This window comes from Lemur catta, chromosome 20, assembly GCF_020740605.2.
Source record: "Lemur catta isolate mLemCat1 chromosome 20, mLemCat1.pri, whole genome shotgun sequence".
Taxonomy (NCBI): domain Eukaryota; kingdom Metazoa; phylum Chordata; class Mammalia; order Primates; family Lemuridae; genus Lemur; species Lemur catta.
The window spans coordinates 4422658-4437266 of NC_059147.1; the positions used below are offsets into that span (position 1 = coordinate 4422658).

The window sequence follows — 14609 nt, forward strand, 5'->3', positions numbered from 1 at the left end:
AGCAGGGACTACAGGCATGTGCCACCATGCCAGGATAATTTTTTCTATATATATTTTTAGTTGTCCAGCTAATTTCTTTCTATTTTTAGTAGAGACTGGGTCTCGCTCTTGCTCTGGCTGGTCTCGAACTCCTGAGCTCAAACAATCTGCCCACCTCGGCCTGCCAGAGTGCTAGGATTACAGGCATGAGCCACCGCGCCCGGCCATCTCTCTGTTTTCTTATTGAAATTGTATGTAGTCATATATTAATAATATGGACTTTATTTTATATCCTTTGATGCCTTTGATTGAAATGAGTTTTACTTTAGAGTATTTAGCTAAGACCTTTTATCTGTCTTTTCTCAGAACATTTAAAATCTGCTTCTCTAAAATCTACTGTGTATGTCTGACTGCTTAATGAAATCCAGTTTTTCAGATGAAACTGTATTCTCTGTCTGATGCTGCCCATTCAAGCCCATCCAAAGCTGGGTGGACAGAAACGGTTGCACTATGTAATGGTTTATGGAATTTGATTCTAACATAAATGTTTTTTAAGCAGATCTCCTTAACTACATGTAGAATCTTTTTCACAGCGTCACAGTGCTTACATTCCTTAGAATGCTTTCTTCCTTTAAAAATCTTCACAATGAAAATACACTGAATGGAGATGATTAGCACAGTTCCTATTAATAGTAAAAACCAGATTTCTGTCTCAGATTCATTTTTATTTAGTTCAACGAAGAGTGCAGTTTCTCTGATTCTTTCAGCAGTATTTCAAGTACAATAAATTTATCTAGAATTTTCTAGACAAATTGACAAATTTTTAAAAACTTGTAAACAGCATTGAGGAGTAAATGTTGTTTTATGTGCTACCAAATTTACTTTGGCAATATAAATTAAACAAGGATTTATTTTTAGGTATAGGGGAATAGTCAAAGATTATATGTATAAAGGAAATAGTTGTGGCTGAATATATGTCTGAATATTTAAGAAATAACAATACTTTAATGAGAAGTTTTAAGTGTGGAGAAGTTTGTACTCAAGAAAGGGTAATGAACTTTTAAATGTACACCGTTGTCTTTACTAAAAATGTTGATTATATTACTTCTGTCAGTACAGTTGGTATTTAGCCAAAAATAAAATCTTTTTTTTGATGACAGGTATACCAGAGAGGCAGGGGTTCGTTCTTTGGATAGAAAATTTGGGGCCATTTGCCGAGCTGTTGCTGTGAAGGTGGCAGAAGGACAACATAAGGAAGCCAAATTAGAGCGTTCGGATGCGACTGAGGGAGAAGGTTCGTGACCTTGTTTCGGTGCCCTAAGGCTGCTGGCTAGGAGGGAATGACAAAATGAAGTTGGGTGTGGAGGGATGGACTTGGGTAGTCCTTGGAGCAGCGGCACATGCTGTTCCACTGTTAAGTGCATCCAGTAAGTAATGGCTTAATGTTTGATACATTTTTATCAAGAGGATTCTCTTTTACAAATAGCAGAGTTTTAACTGGAATAATACTCACTATTAATGCTTTCAGGCTTTAGTAACTTTCTCCAGTTCATGTATGGGTTCTCTTATTTCTTTCTGATTCAGATAGTTGTTAAGTCTTTGAATAATTTATAACATAAAAAGTTGTTACAACATTAAAAAAATCCAAGCTGTCCAAGTACTGCAAGGGCAGATCTTTGTACCCTACAGTAGCTCCACATGCAATAATTTGTTTTACTCACACATTTTCTTTTTAGGTACACAATTAAATGTAACAAATTATTTCTTCTTAAAAAAAAATTGTAGGGGTGGTGACATGAGGAGGATTCTATTACTGGAATTAATCAAATGTGAACATTGCCTTAGAGGATGAAATAAGTTTGTCTAGTTAACAAATTTTGAAAGTTGTGTTTAAGATTTAAATGGTTTATTTTAGAATTTATAATAATACATTCAGAGGGATTCAATGTCAAGGGAAACATTCCATAGTTACACATTGCTTAATGTTTATATGTATATCCATTAACATATTTCTAATAATACCTGTGATCATATTAGCAATGTAAGAATAAGACACAGATATTCAAGGACTTGTTCAAACAGCTTGTGAACTTTGTGAGAACATACAGTTTTTCATGGTAACATTTATTTGTTTGTTTTTTAATTTATTTAAAGCCATGATTCACAGAGCATCTCCTAAAAGATAGCGTAGTTAAGCAGATTTGGGTAGTTAAGATATTACCAATGACATCCAGACGAATGAATAATTAGGATAAACATTTATCTCTTAAGGTTAATTTTGGTTGTAATCCTTATTAGAGGCACAGATATGCACTCCAAATTGGTTCTAATATCGTAAGATACCCTTTAGTTACTGTAAACAACTGTCATTCAGATTTTAGTAGAATAATTATAAGGTACCAAATTAGTGTTCATGGCCCTAACCAAGCCAAAAGAAAAATTTCTAAAGAAGTGTCTACATTAGGTTTTCATGCCACAAAGTTCAAATGGAGCTTAGTAATGAAAGTTTCTCATTAAAAAATGAATTATTTAAAGTTAGAGTATAAAGCAAAACAGTTTTAGAAATTTCAAGTAATGCAGTGTGGGAGGTTTTTTTTTTTTTAATGTTAAAAATAATACTGGCGTTACTGCCAGAAAGAAAAGTAATTTTAGGCCACAAGCTTCAAAACAGGGAGAAACCTCCAGTGTATCAAACAAACTTTCTGGAATAAGCCCAGAAGCACTGATCTGTGAACAGTTATCTTTGTATTTGTGGGATCTTAACTGGCAGTTAAATAGACCAAATAATATCAGGGAGTTTTAAAGGGAGGTGAGATCTATAATTGATCTGTGTTAGAGGAGGAATATTTATGGTTTCGGTTACGTACCTATAAACTATGAGAACTATTTCTTTAAAAGCAAGACTTTGTATGTTTTTCTGCATGTTATTAGTGTTTTCTGAATTGCCCTTGACCTTTCTGGGGTATTAGTTGGGTTGAGGGATTAGTTCAATTATGTGACTGAAGTTTTATTCTGCTTATTTCCTGCCTTAACCAATACACAAATATTCTGTGTGTTCAATTTTTCATACTTGGGTGTTTCTTTGTAAGAAGTTAGGCAAATATCCCTTTGTTCAAGTATTCAGGTACCATATGTATACAATTAATATCTAGTAAGACTTTTCCTGAAAGATTATCCTCGGCAAAGGAGGATTCATATTATAATCAGTCCTTATAAAGTTTCCATATGGAGCATGCTTACTTTATTTTTGAACAATATAGTATTTATTAGGGAAGCTGCATTAAACTGAAAGAACCTCAGTAGATATTAGTTTTTGATTATTCTCATAGAAGTCACCTGAAAAATTGGTTAGAAAGAAAAAGACAAAATTAATACAGATTTAACAGTCATTTATGAAATGTGTTAGGTGTCATTATAAAGAAGGTTTTTAAATATCACTTAAATACTGTAGATGTTATGGAGAACTCAGATATACACTTATAGGAAAAATGAATTAAATTAGCTAACTTACATTAAGCAAATGGTACCTTGGGTCTAGGATAAAATTTCCAGTGGCAGCATCATACATAGTTTCAAGAATTACTATATCTCAGATAATCTTGGTATCTGGCAGTTCAAGTCTACCAGCTTTGTTCTTCTTCAAGATTTCCTTGGCTATTATAGGTCCTTCAAGTATCCATATAAGTTTTAAAAATCAGCTTGTCAAGTTCTACCAATAAGTAAGTAAATAAATAAAATCTTCTGATATTTTGATTATGATTGCATTGAATCTATAAATCTACTTGGGGATAATATCAGTTGACAATTTGGTGTTATTAAGTCTTCTAATTCATGTCTAGCCTCATTTAAGTCATCTTAAATAAATTTTTCAATATTTTAATAGTTTTCAGTAGCGTACTTTTACATATTGTTCCATGTTTTATTATTTATTTATTTGTGTGTTTGTATTTTGAGAAAGGTCTTGCTGTGTTGCCCAGGCTGGTGTGCAGTGGCTATTCACAGGTGCGATCATAGTGCACTGCAGCCTTGAACTCCCGGGCTCAAGCGATCCTCTCACCTCAGTCTCCCAAGTAACTGGGACTACAAGCACACGCCACCATACGTATTTTTTCTTTAGATATATTACTGTGTATTTGATCTGTGTGTGTCTGTTATTACAAATAGCGTTTTTTAAGTTTTCTAATTTATTTGTTGCTAGTATATAGGAATAGTATATTGACTTTGTATTCAACAAACTTGCCAAATTGACTTATTAATTCTAATTATTTATAGATTCTTTCAGATTTTCTACATATACCCTACCATCATCAGAAATGCAAATGTCAATTTTTACTTCTTCCTCTCCAAACATTATACCTTTTATTTCATTTCTTCCCTAATGCACTATCTAGTACCTCCTGGAAGATGTTGAATAGGAATAGTGATAATAGACAAAGTAAGCAGAAGAAAAGCCTATGAAGAAATTACCAGGTGAAATAGTCTTTGTTTTGTAGGTTTAGGTCAGCCCTCGTCACCTAATTGATTATTATAAAATCTCAGTTCAGTAAAATTCTCAGAAACTGTCTAGTTTGACCCTGATTTGATTCATAAATGCCTTCTCAGCATTCTCTAGTAAACACTTGCCTGCTTGACTCTGTATCAGACAAGTCGGACAGACTATCATGTGGCTAGGTATGATTTTATTTGTTTATTCACCTTGGGATTTGCTGCTGTAACAGGATACCATACACTGGGTAATTTATGATGAATGGAAATGTATTGGCTTACAGGTCTGGAGGCTGAGAAGTCCAACATCAGGGTGCTGGCCTCTGCCTTCTTGCTGTGTCATCAAAGGGCAGATGACCAAGGAGAGAGAAAAGAGAGCCCGAACCCACTAAGGACATTAATCCCACCTGTGCGGGTCCGAGCCTTCATGGCCTAATCACCTCTTCAAGGTCCTACCACTTAATGCTGTTACAATGGCAGTTAATTTCTTTTTTTTTTTTTTTTTTTTGTTACACATTCCATACACGGTGAGAAATGGCATTTAAATTTCAACATGTGTTTTGAAGGGGACAAATATTCAGGCTATAGCATTGACCTTTGTGAATTTGTAGACTAAACTCTTTCGTTAGTTTTAGAAAAATCTTGGGCATTATCTCTTCAGATATTCTTTCCGTTCTTTTACTTTTCCTTCTAGGATTTTGAGAAGAGACCTTGTAACTCTCTTGTCTCTGTTCTCTTTTTTTCTTTAATTTTTCTCTGTAATTCAGTTTGGGTATTTTCTGCTACCCTCTATTCCAGTTTATTGCTTTCTTCTGCAATTTCCAGGCTTCTGTTAAAACTATAGAATTCTTAATTCCATGTAGTATTTTTTTCTTACATAATGTCCATTTTATTTTATTTTACATATATATAAATAAAATATATATGAGACTCCAGTAGATTTACATATATTGTCTGTGTATAAAGAGAGACTTCAGTAGATTGACATATATTTTATGTGTGTATGTATACCTATAGAGACTCCAGTAGATTGACATATATTTTTTTTTCTTTTTTTTTTTTTTTTTGAGACGGAGTCTCACTCTGTTGCCTGGGCTAGAGTGAGTGCCGTGGCATCAGCCTAGCTCACAGCAACCTCAAACTCCTGGACTCAAGCGATCCTACTGCCTCAGCCTCCCGAGTAGCTGGGACTACAGGCATGCGCCACTATGCCCAGCTAATTTTTTCTATATATGTTTAGTTGTCCATATAATTTCTTTCTATTTTTAGTAGAGACGGAGTCTCGCTCTTGCTCAGGCTGGTCTCGAACTCCTGAGCTCAAACGATCCACCCGCCTCGGCCTCCCAAGTGCTAGGATTACAAGCGTGAGCCACCGCGCCCAGCCTAGATTGACATATATTATATGTGTGTGTGTACAGAGAGACTCCAGTAGCTTGACATATATTGTGTGTGTGTGTGCGTGTATGTGTATATATAAATAGAGAGACTCCAGGAGATTCTCTATTGAAATCTTCTCTTGACCTCCTCTTAAAAAAAAAAAAAAAGAAAGAAATCTCTCTTTTCATCAAGTTAATCCATCTTTTCCTCTCTCTTCATGGACATACTAATGGTGTTTAAAGCCCCTATCTGAGCCGGGCGAGGTGGCTCAGGCCTGTAAGCCTAGCACTTTGGGAGGCTGAGACAGGAGGATTGCTCGAGGTCAGGATCTCGAGACCAGCCTGAGCAAGAGCGAGACCCCGTCTCTACTAAAATAAAAATAGAAAGAAATTATCTGGACAACTAAAAATATATAGAAAAAATTAGCCGGGCATGGTGGCTCATGCCTGCAGTCCCAGCTACTCAGGAGGCTGAGGCAGAAGGATTGCTTAAGCCCAGGAGTTTGAGGTTGCTGTGAGCTAGGCTGACGCCATGGCACTTTAGCCAGGGCAAAAAGAGCGAGACTTTCTCTCAAAAAAAAAAAAAAAAAAGTCCCTATCTGAGCACTGAATAAAGTATTTTGTGATTCACCTATGAGTCTGTTTCTATTACCTGTTTTTTTTTTCTTGGTTTTCAGTCATTTGTTCTGTTTTTTAGCATTTCTTGTATTTTTTACTGGATGCTAAACATTGTGGATAAAAAATATAAAGGCTCTAGCTATTACCATCCTTCAGAAAGGGTTACATTTTCTTCTGACAGGTAGCTAGAGTATCAACAGATCCTTTGATCCTGTCAAGGCTTAGTTTTAGGCTTTGTTAGGACTGGTCTATTTCAGTTTTGGCCTTATTCCTGGGATATGGTATTAACTTCTAGGATGTGGTACTCCCAGGATGTGGTTCTTATTCCCTGGGGCATGACCCTACTCCTAGGACATGATCCTTCCGAGTTCTCAACTGAAAGACCAATGAGGTCTTTAGCCTCCCAGCTGTTCTTTTCTCCTGGGATTCTCGGAAATGCTTATCCTAGAATAAGTTAATCAACAATTTGAGGGGGATTTGAGTGCAGATTTTTTAGTTTCTCGTTTCTGGTTTCCTTTTCCCTGGGATTTTGCCAATGAAGTCCCAGTTGCTTTGACAACCTTTAATTCTCAGAGTTACTTTTGACTAAATAATTTCATGATTCTAAATATAGCACATACTCTGTCCAGTCTGAATTATGGTGATACTCAATTCTCTTTATCCCAAAGTAAGAGGAAAAAAAACTAATAAGAAATAAAGCCTTTGTTTTATAGCTGTAGGTCCCCACTTTTCACATAATTTACTATCATAAAATCTCATTTGAATAAGATCGTCAGTAGCCATCTAGTTTGACCCTGATTTGATTCATAAATCCCCTCACACTATTCCTCAATAAACACTGTGCCTGGTCTGTTTGACCTAGTTAACAGATATGTCATTATAAACTTGGCTATTTCCCTGTGCATAGGAAAATAGAAGCTATAAATTGGAAAAAGGACTCGTGGTTGTGTGGTGTGAGTCATAGCAATAAGATTTGATGTCTGTGAAGACAGGTGTATCCTCTCGTGACAGATCCCTGGGCCCCTGCTGACCACAAGATTGGGCTGGCTAGACCACAAAACAATCTTACCCTATGACAATTTCTTTCTTTTTTTTTTTTTTAAGACGTAGGGTCTTGCCTTAGCCTCCTGAGTAGCTGGGACTACAGGCATGTAGGTCAGTGAAATCAACTTAAAGTATTGGAAGAAGGTAGATATCATATCCTTAATTCCTTGATATATTCTTTCCAGACAACTCCAATTAAAAATGCATCAAAATAAAAGATCTTCATTTTACAGCACTAGTTCTCCTCATTCATTGCCTTTCATTCTCCCAGCTCACCACATCTTCAACTACTGGCAAGAATGTGGTATGTGGGGCAGAGGTGTCTTGCCACTTAAGCAAGTATCCTAGTGCCCAGGGGTCAAAATGCCACAGGGAGAGCCCTTTGCTGACAGGTATGTCTGCTCAGAGCGCGTTGTTGCACCCCGGCCCCTGCCACCCCACTCTGCGTCTGTGCAGGCTCCTCTTCGGGTGGCCTTTCTCTGAGGCTTCTGTCGGGCTGCTTTCCGAGTTCTTTGTTGTGGCTTCCTGCCATTGACTTCTCAAGCCCTGACCGGGCATTTTAAGTGTGGCTCCTTCCTAACTAAAACAGGAAGTTGTCCCTGTAGGACAGTCAAGTGCTTTTGATCCTTTCAGCTTTTTTCTTTTTCTGACTAGTCTTCTCCAAATCTGATGCATATCCATTCTCTTGTCTACCAGCATGAATACGTTTCTTATATTAATGGAAAATACTGTATATAATGTTTTTAGAAAGTAACTTCTGTGCTTTGTGTAACTCACTGCTAAATTCCTCCCTTTGTCTTCTTGGAGCAGTCTTCTGCTTGTTACAAGGTCTTTCTCTTTAGGATTTTACATTAGTTGTCCATTGCTGTGTCACAAATGACCCCAGAATTTAGCAGACCAAAGCATTTAACATACATTTATTGTCTCTCAGTTCCTGTGTGTCAGGAATCTTGGAGCAGCATAAGTGAGTAGTAGCTCTAGCTCAAGACCTCTCGTGAGGGTTCTAGCCAAGCTATTGGCCAGCCGGAAGCTGAGCTCCAGAAGAATCTGCTCCCAAGCTCATTTACATGGCTGTTTGCTGACCACAGTTCTGACTGACTGCTGGCCAGAGTCTTCATTTCTTACCACATGCGCGTCTCCCAAGGCTTGGGACATGGCAGCTGGCTTCTCCCAGGAGGAATGATACGTGAGAGAAGCCGGGAGAGGGGGAGACAGAGAGAGTCCAGGACAGAAGCTGCAATCTTTTATAACCATCACTCTTGCCACATTTATTCTATTGCTCACACAGACCAACTCCGGCACGATGGGAGAGGGCACTGCCTGCATAAGGACGTGAGTGTTAGGGGACAGGAATTGGATATTTGGAAGCCATCTTGAAGGATAGCTCTCACAGATTTTTTTTTTTGGCCCATTTTAAAGGTTTTTATACATTTCATTTCTGTTAATACAGTTCCCATTTCCCAGAGTTTGAATAGTTTGTTTAGAGTTCTAAGGAAAACCTATGGTTTGGATTGTTAATAGAGAGTAGAAATTTCAGTACTGCGGAAATGGTTAGGAATAGTTACATTACTCTCTGTCAGGTGAGTCTTCAAGGGAAGAAAGCCTAGTAAGACCCCAAACGAATGATCCTTCTGCAACAATTAAAACAACCTGTATTTGTCAGCTTTTAATGTGGATTTTGTTGATGTTCTTGTTTGTTTTTGGACATAAAAACTTTGTTAGCCGTTTTTAGTAAAGTTAAGATAGTGGAGAAGTTTCCTATTACTTGGTTCCAATTACATATAAAAGTCCTCAAGCATTTTAACCTAAATCCTGTTTCTTCCTTTCTGGTTGGATTTAGAACGATAAAGAGAGAGTAATTTGTGTGTGTGCCTGTGAACCCAAAAACCAGAGACCAGATGCTTTGGCTGTTTATTTTGGATTGTTGTAATACTCACAAGTAAGATTTTTAGTTTCTAAAGAAATGCCTGGGTCTGACGGTATGAGGCCTTTCAGCACAGTGTGACATGTCACAGTTTACTGTTGTCGTGGGGCTGAACTAAAATTGACCTACATTTTCCTAATCTTTAGGCAGCTTAGCTTTGAAGTTTTCTGTTTATTTCTATAGAATTTACTAATTTAAAAGGCTGTAGCAGTTCAACAGTCATCACAATCTAAGACATTTTTTTATCAGAGGGATTTTTCTAAACCAATATTGAAGTATATGCTGTTGAATATCCATCAAACTTGAGCTAATTTCTTTATTAAACACCCAAGTTGCACAGATAGGGCTTAGAAGTTTGAATTTAGTTTTGCATTTTCAATGTTTAAAGTCTTACTTCATCCTGTTCATATTTATCTTTCCTTTGATTGTATTAGTGGCTCAGGACAAATAAAAATTTATAATTGTCAAAGGAACTGAAGTTACTGTTGAGAAATACAGATTTCAGAGACAAGAGTGTCAGTCCTCAAGGTATTCTGACTTGTTGGTACTAAGCACTGGGGTTTTACAGAGTTCTGCTAGAGCTAATTGGATTTTGCAAACAGACCAAGATTTTTTTTTTTTAAATTGAATCTAGAGGTTAAAACTTTCTATGCTAAATCCTTTGCATTTGCTAAGGATATTAGGCAGTATGTTGTGACCAAACATCTAAAATCAGGTGATGTTCTAATGTTGAGGGAAAAGTATAATGTTGGTATACACTGCCACTATTAAATATTCTTTTCTAAGTCTGACATTTACACTGATTGATTGTTCTTCCCTCATCAATACTGTCCAGGTTTAAGAGAGATTGGTTTGCCTATGCAGACGAGAAGGAAGCTGCAATGAAGGAAAAACCCTAATTATGTATGATAGGAGCCAAACATTTGTTATTTAAATATTTGTTTGTAAATTCTATTTTGGGACAGGAAAATAAAATACTGCCAAATAATTATAAAGTCATTGTTCCATTTAATAAATCATATAGGAAAATACAGTGGCCTTTGGTTGTCATTGTTAAACAATGTCAAAACCAGCCTTTTTAAGTTATAAGAGTACTAAAACAATGGGTTTTTCTAAAATATTTCAGATGGTCTTCACATTTTAACGACTAATCCAAATGACTGTCCAAGAATATTTTCTGGATCTCCAACATAGGAAATGAGATTTATTAATACATAAAACCTATTGAGAAACTGGTACAAATTCTCTTGTCTGGTACTAAAGATAGGATTCTGTGTTTTGGGCTCCTATACATACCAATTCATTCAGTCAGCTAGCATTTACTGAGTACAGTCATGTGTCACTTGATGAGGACGCATTCTAAGAAATGCGTCTTTAGATGATTTTGTTGACGTGTGAACATCGTATGTCCTACTGCCCACCTAGACTAGATGGCATGGCGCATTGTTCCCGGGCTGCAGACCTTACAGCGTGGTACTGTACTGAATACCTTAGGCAGTTGTAACACAATAGTAATATGTAAACATAGAAAAGATAGAGTAAAAATAAGGTATGAGAGATGAAAAGTGGTACATCTGTATAGGGCACTTATCATAAATGAAGCTTGTAGGACTGGAAGTGACTCTGGGTAAGTTAGGGAATAGTGAGTGAATGCAAAGGCCTAGGACATTACTGTACACTACTGTAGACTTTAAAAACACTGTACACTTAGCCTACACTAAATTTATTTTTTTTAATCTTTCTTCAGTAATACACTAACCTTAGCTTACTATCATCTTTTTACTTTATAAACATTTTTTAACTTTTTGGCTCTTCTGTAATAACAGTTTAACACGTTGTACTGCTGTACAAAAATATTTTCTATCTTTATATCCTTATTGTATAAGCATTTTTCTATTTAAAAAATGTTTTTTAACTTCTTAAACTTTTTTGTTAAAAAAAAGGCACATTGGCAAGTCAGCCAGCAAGCGCCAGGCAGCCCTTGTCCACTGGTGCCAGAGGAAGCCCCACTACGGCATTATTTAAAAAAACAAAACTAAGACATAAACACCATTGGCCTAGGCCTACACGGGGGTCAGGATCTTCAGTATCACTGTCTTCCACCTGCATGTAATGTCCCGCTGGGAAGTGTTCAGGGGCACTAACACACCTGGAGCTATCATCTTTTATGATATCAGCGCTTTCTTCTGGAATACCTACTCGAAGACTTTCCTGAGGCTGTTTTGCAATTAACTTCTTTTTTTGAGTAAAAGGAGTACACTCTGGAGTAATGATAAACATTATAGTATAGTTGGGCACAGTGGCATATACCTGTAGTCCCAATTACTTGGGAGACTAAGGCAGGAGGATTGCTTGAGCCCAGGAGTTTGAGGCCAGCCTGTACAACATAGTGAGATGCCATCTCTAAAAAATGTTTTTAAAAAGTTTATATAAACTGGTAACATAGTCGCTTATTATCAAGTATTATGTTATGTACTGTATATAATTGTCTCTGCTATACTTTTATAGGACTGGCAGTGCAGTAGGTTTGTTGACACCAGCATCACCACCAACGTGAATAATGCTGGGCACTGCAACTGTACAACAGCTAGGGTATAACTAGCAGATAGGAATTTTTCAGCTCCATTATAATCTTATGGGATTACCATCCTGTATGTGGTCTGTCAATGACCGAAACGTTGTTATGTAGCACATGACTGTACTCATTGTATGCCAGGTTCTAAATTGGATTCTGGGTAACTGATTAAAGAGACCTCTTAATAAATGTGTGTCTTCTAACCTCAGGATGGCAAGGGTGGAAAAAAAAAAAAAGAAATGTGTAGCCTATTGGAGGAGGTGGATATATAAACAGATAATTTTAACAGTTGGATAAATGCTGTTTTTTAAAGTCTGTGGAGGCACTGAATTGATCATTGAAAAATTTGTTCTGTTTATTACATTTAATATATAGTATAGCTCTTTAAAATTGCTTTTAGTAAATTAAGACAAAAAGGTCATTTGCTTACATCTCTAAATTTATTTGAATGGAAAAAATTTTTTGTAGATACTGTTTTTGTTATTTATATTCATGAATAGATAATGGCCACTAAAACTGAAAAGTGACCCAGTCATAACTTTCATCTGTGTCTCAGTGGTTATGTAGAAATGTTTAGTAGGTAAACTTGAAAGAAAATGTTTTTGGTAATGTTAGGGTTGTATTGCTGCCCCAAAAATAATGAAGAAAATATTGATACAAAGAAAATAAAGAATTTACTGCTAGAATAGCTTTTCTGGGCATTTGATCCACAGATTTCTCCATTGTAGCTAGTTCCTTTAAAAAAAAAAAAAAAATTGAAAATATGCAGTCCCAAATGCCTTGGCAGCCCTGGTCTGTAACTTGAATCTCAGTTGCATTTAGCACACTTCCTCTGGCTGGAAAGACAGTTTTCTGGAAAAGATTAACCTGAAACTGACAGCACAAATTATATAGTTGGAAATATTCTGGTTTTTCTGATTTTTTTTTCTTTTTTTTTTTTTTTGCGGATACTTTGTTTGCCCCTTTCTGCCTTCCGATGAGAAGGTTCTCAGATGCATTATATCCATGTCAGTTTAGCTTTGAGGAACATACTTTATACTATTTGGTAAAATAACAAAGACATTTAAACTCTCAACAACTCATCTCACTTTTTAAAGTAGGCTTGGTTAAAAAAACTCACTTGTTTGTATAATTGCAGCCATACATATCTTTCTCTCCATGCTTAAATAGGACCTGAATCCATGTATACCCATGTATGCTAAAGAGCTGAGATGTAAACAATATTCCCCCTCATTCACGTGTGACCTCTCTGCCAACTAGCTGTTTACATACTCAGTACCACACCTCCTGCTCCCTGACACAGGCACACCCATCTCCAGGTTCCATTTTGCTCCTGTTACACAATTCAGGGACCCAGTGTGATGGGATTCAACCTTCAAGAAAAACTTTTAATCATTCAGAAGTAATTTTGTTACATAATTAATTTTCACTGATTAAAAATGTTTACTTGACAAAATCAGCATTAAAAACTTAGTAATTTTTTGGCAAATTAAAGTAATTAAGTATTTTGGTGATTTCTCATTTGTTCACAGATTCTATTAAAATTTAAGAATTACTTAGCCCAAATTCAGTCTAATTCAAGAGAACATAACTGATTACCTATTTTATATAAGGCATGGTTAATAGTATGAGAAGAACAGAATTCATATAGTCTTTCATTTTACAGATAAGGAAACTGGGGCCCCATTTCTTCCTTTTCCTAAAATTGACACATAAGAATTGTACATATTTATGGGGTATGGTGTGATGTTTCAATATATGTATACATTGTATAAAAATCAAATCAGGATGTTTAGCATATCCATTACCTCATACATTTGTCATTTCTTTGTGGTAAGAACATTTATAATCTTCTCTTCTAGCTATTTTGAAATATACAATACAATATTGTTAACCATAGTCATCCTACTGTGCAGTAAGAACACTGGAAATTATTCCTGCTATCTAACTGTAGATTTGTACCCACTTACAAAACTCTGCCTATCCCCCCTTCCTCCCTCCCTGGCCAGTCTTTGGTAACCGCTATTCTACTTTCTCATGAGATCAACTTCTTTAGATTCCACATGTGAGTGAGATTATGCAGTGTTGTCTTTCTGTGCCTGGCTTATTTCACTTAACATAATGTGCTTAAGATTTAGCCATGTTGCTACAAATGATGGGATTTCATTCTTTTTTATGGCTGAATAGTATTCCATTGAGTATGTACTACATTTTCTTTATCCATTCATCCACTGATAATGGATATGATGAGTCTGTATCTTGGCTGTTGTTAATAGTGCTACAATTAACATGGGAGTGCAGATGCCTCTTCAATGTACTGATTTCATTTCCTTTGGATATACATTATATACCCGGGAGTGGAATTGCTGGATCATATGGTAGTTCTATTTTTAATTTTTGAGGAACCTCCATACTGTTTTCCATAATGGCAGTACTAACTTACATCCCTACCAACAGTGTATGAGAATCCCTCTTTCTCCACATTTGTGCAAAAATTTGTTTTTTGTTGTGGGTTTTTTTTTTTTTTTTTTGTCTTTTTGATAATAGCCATTCTAATGGGTGTGAGATCATGTCTCATGTGGTTTTGATGTGCATTTTCCTGATGATT

General features: G+C 36.2%; 1 protein-coding gene across 1 annotated transcript in view; it reads left to right on the top strand.

Moving 5' to 3' along the window:
• LONP2 (lon peptidase 2, peroxisomal) overlaps positions 1–14609 on the top strand; it is a 102904-nt gene that overhangs the window by 69310 nt on the left and 18985 nt on the right. The window contains exon 11 of the mRNA XM_045533778.1: positions 1140–1273. Within this exon, the coding sequence (XP_045389734.1) occupies positions 1140–1273 (134 nt within the window). The remainder of the gene's footprint in view (positions 1–1139; positions 1274–14609) is intronic.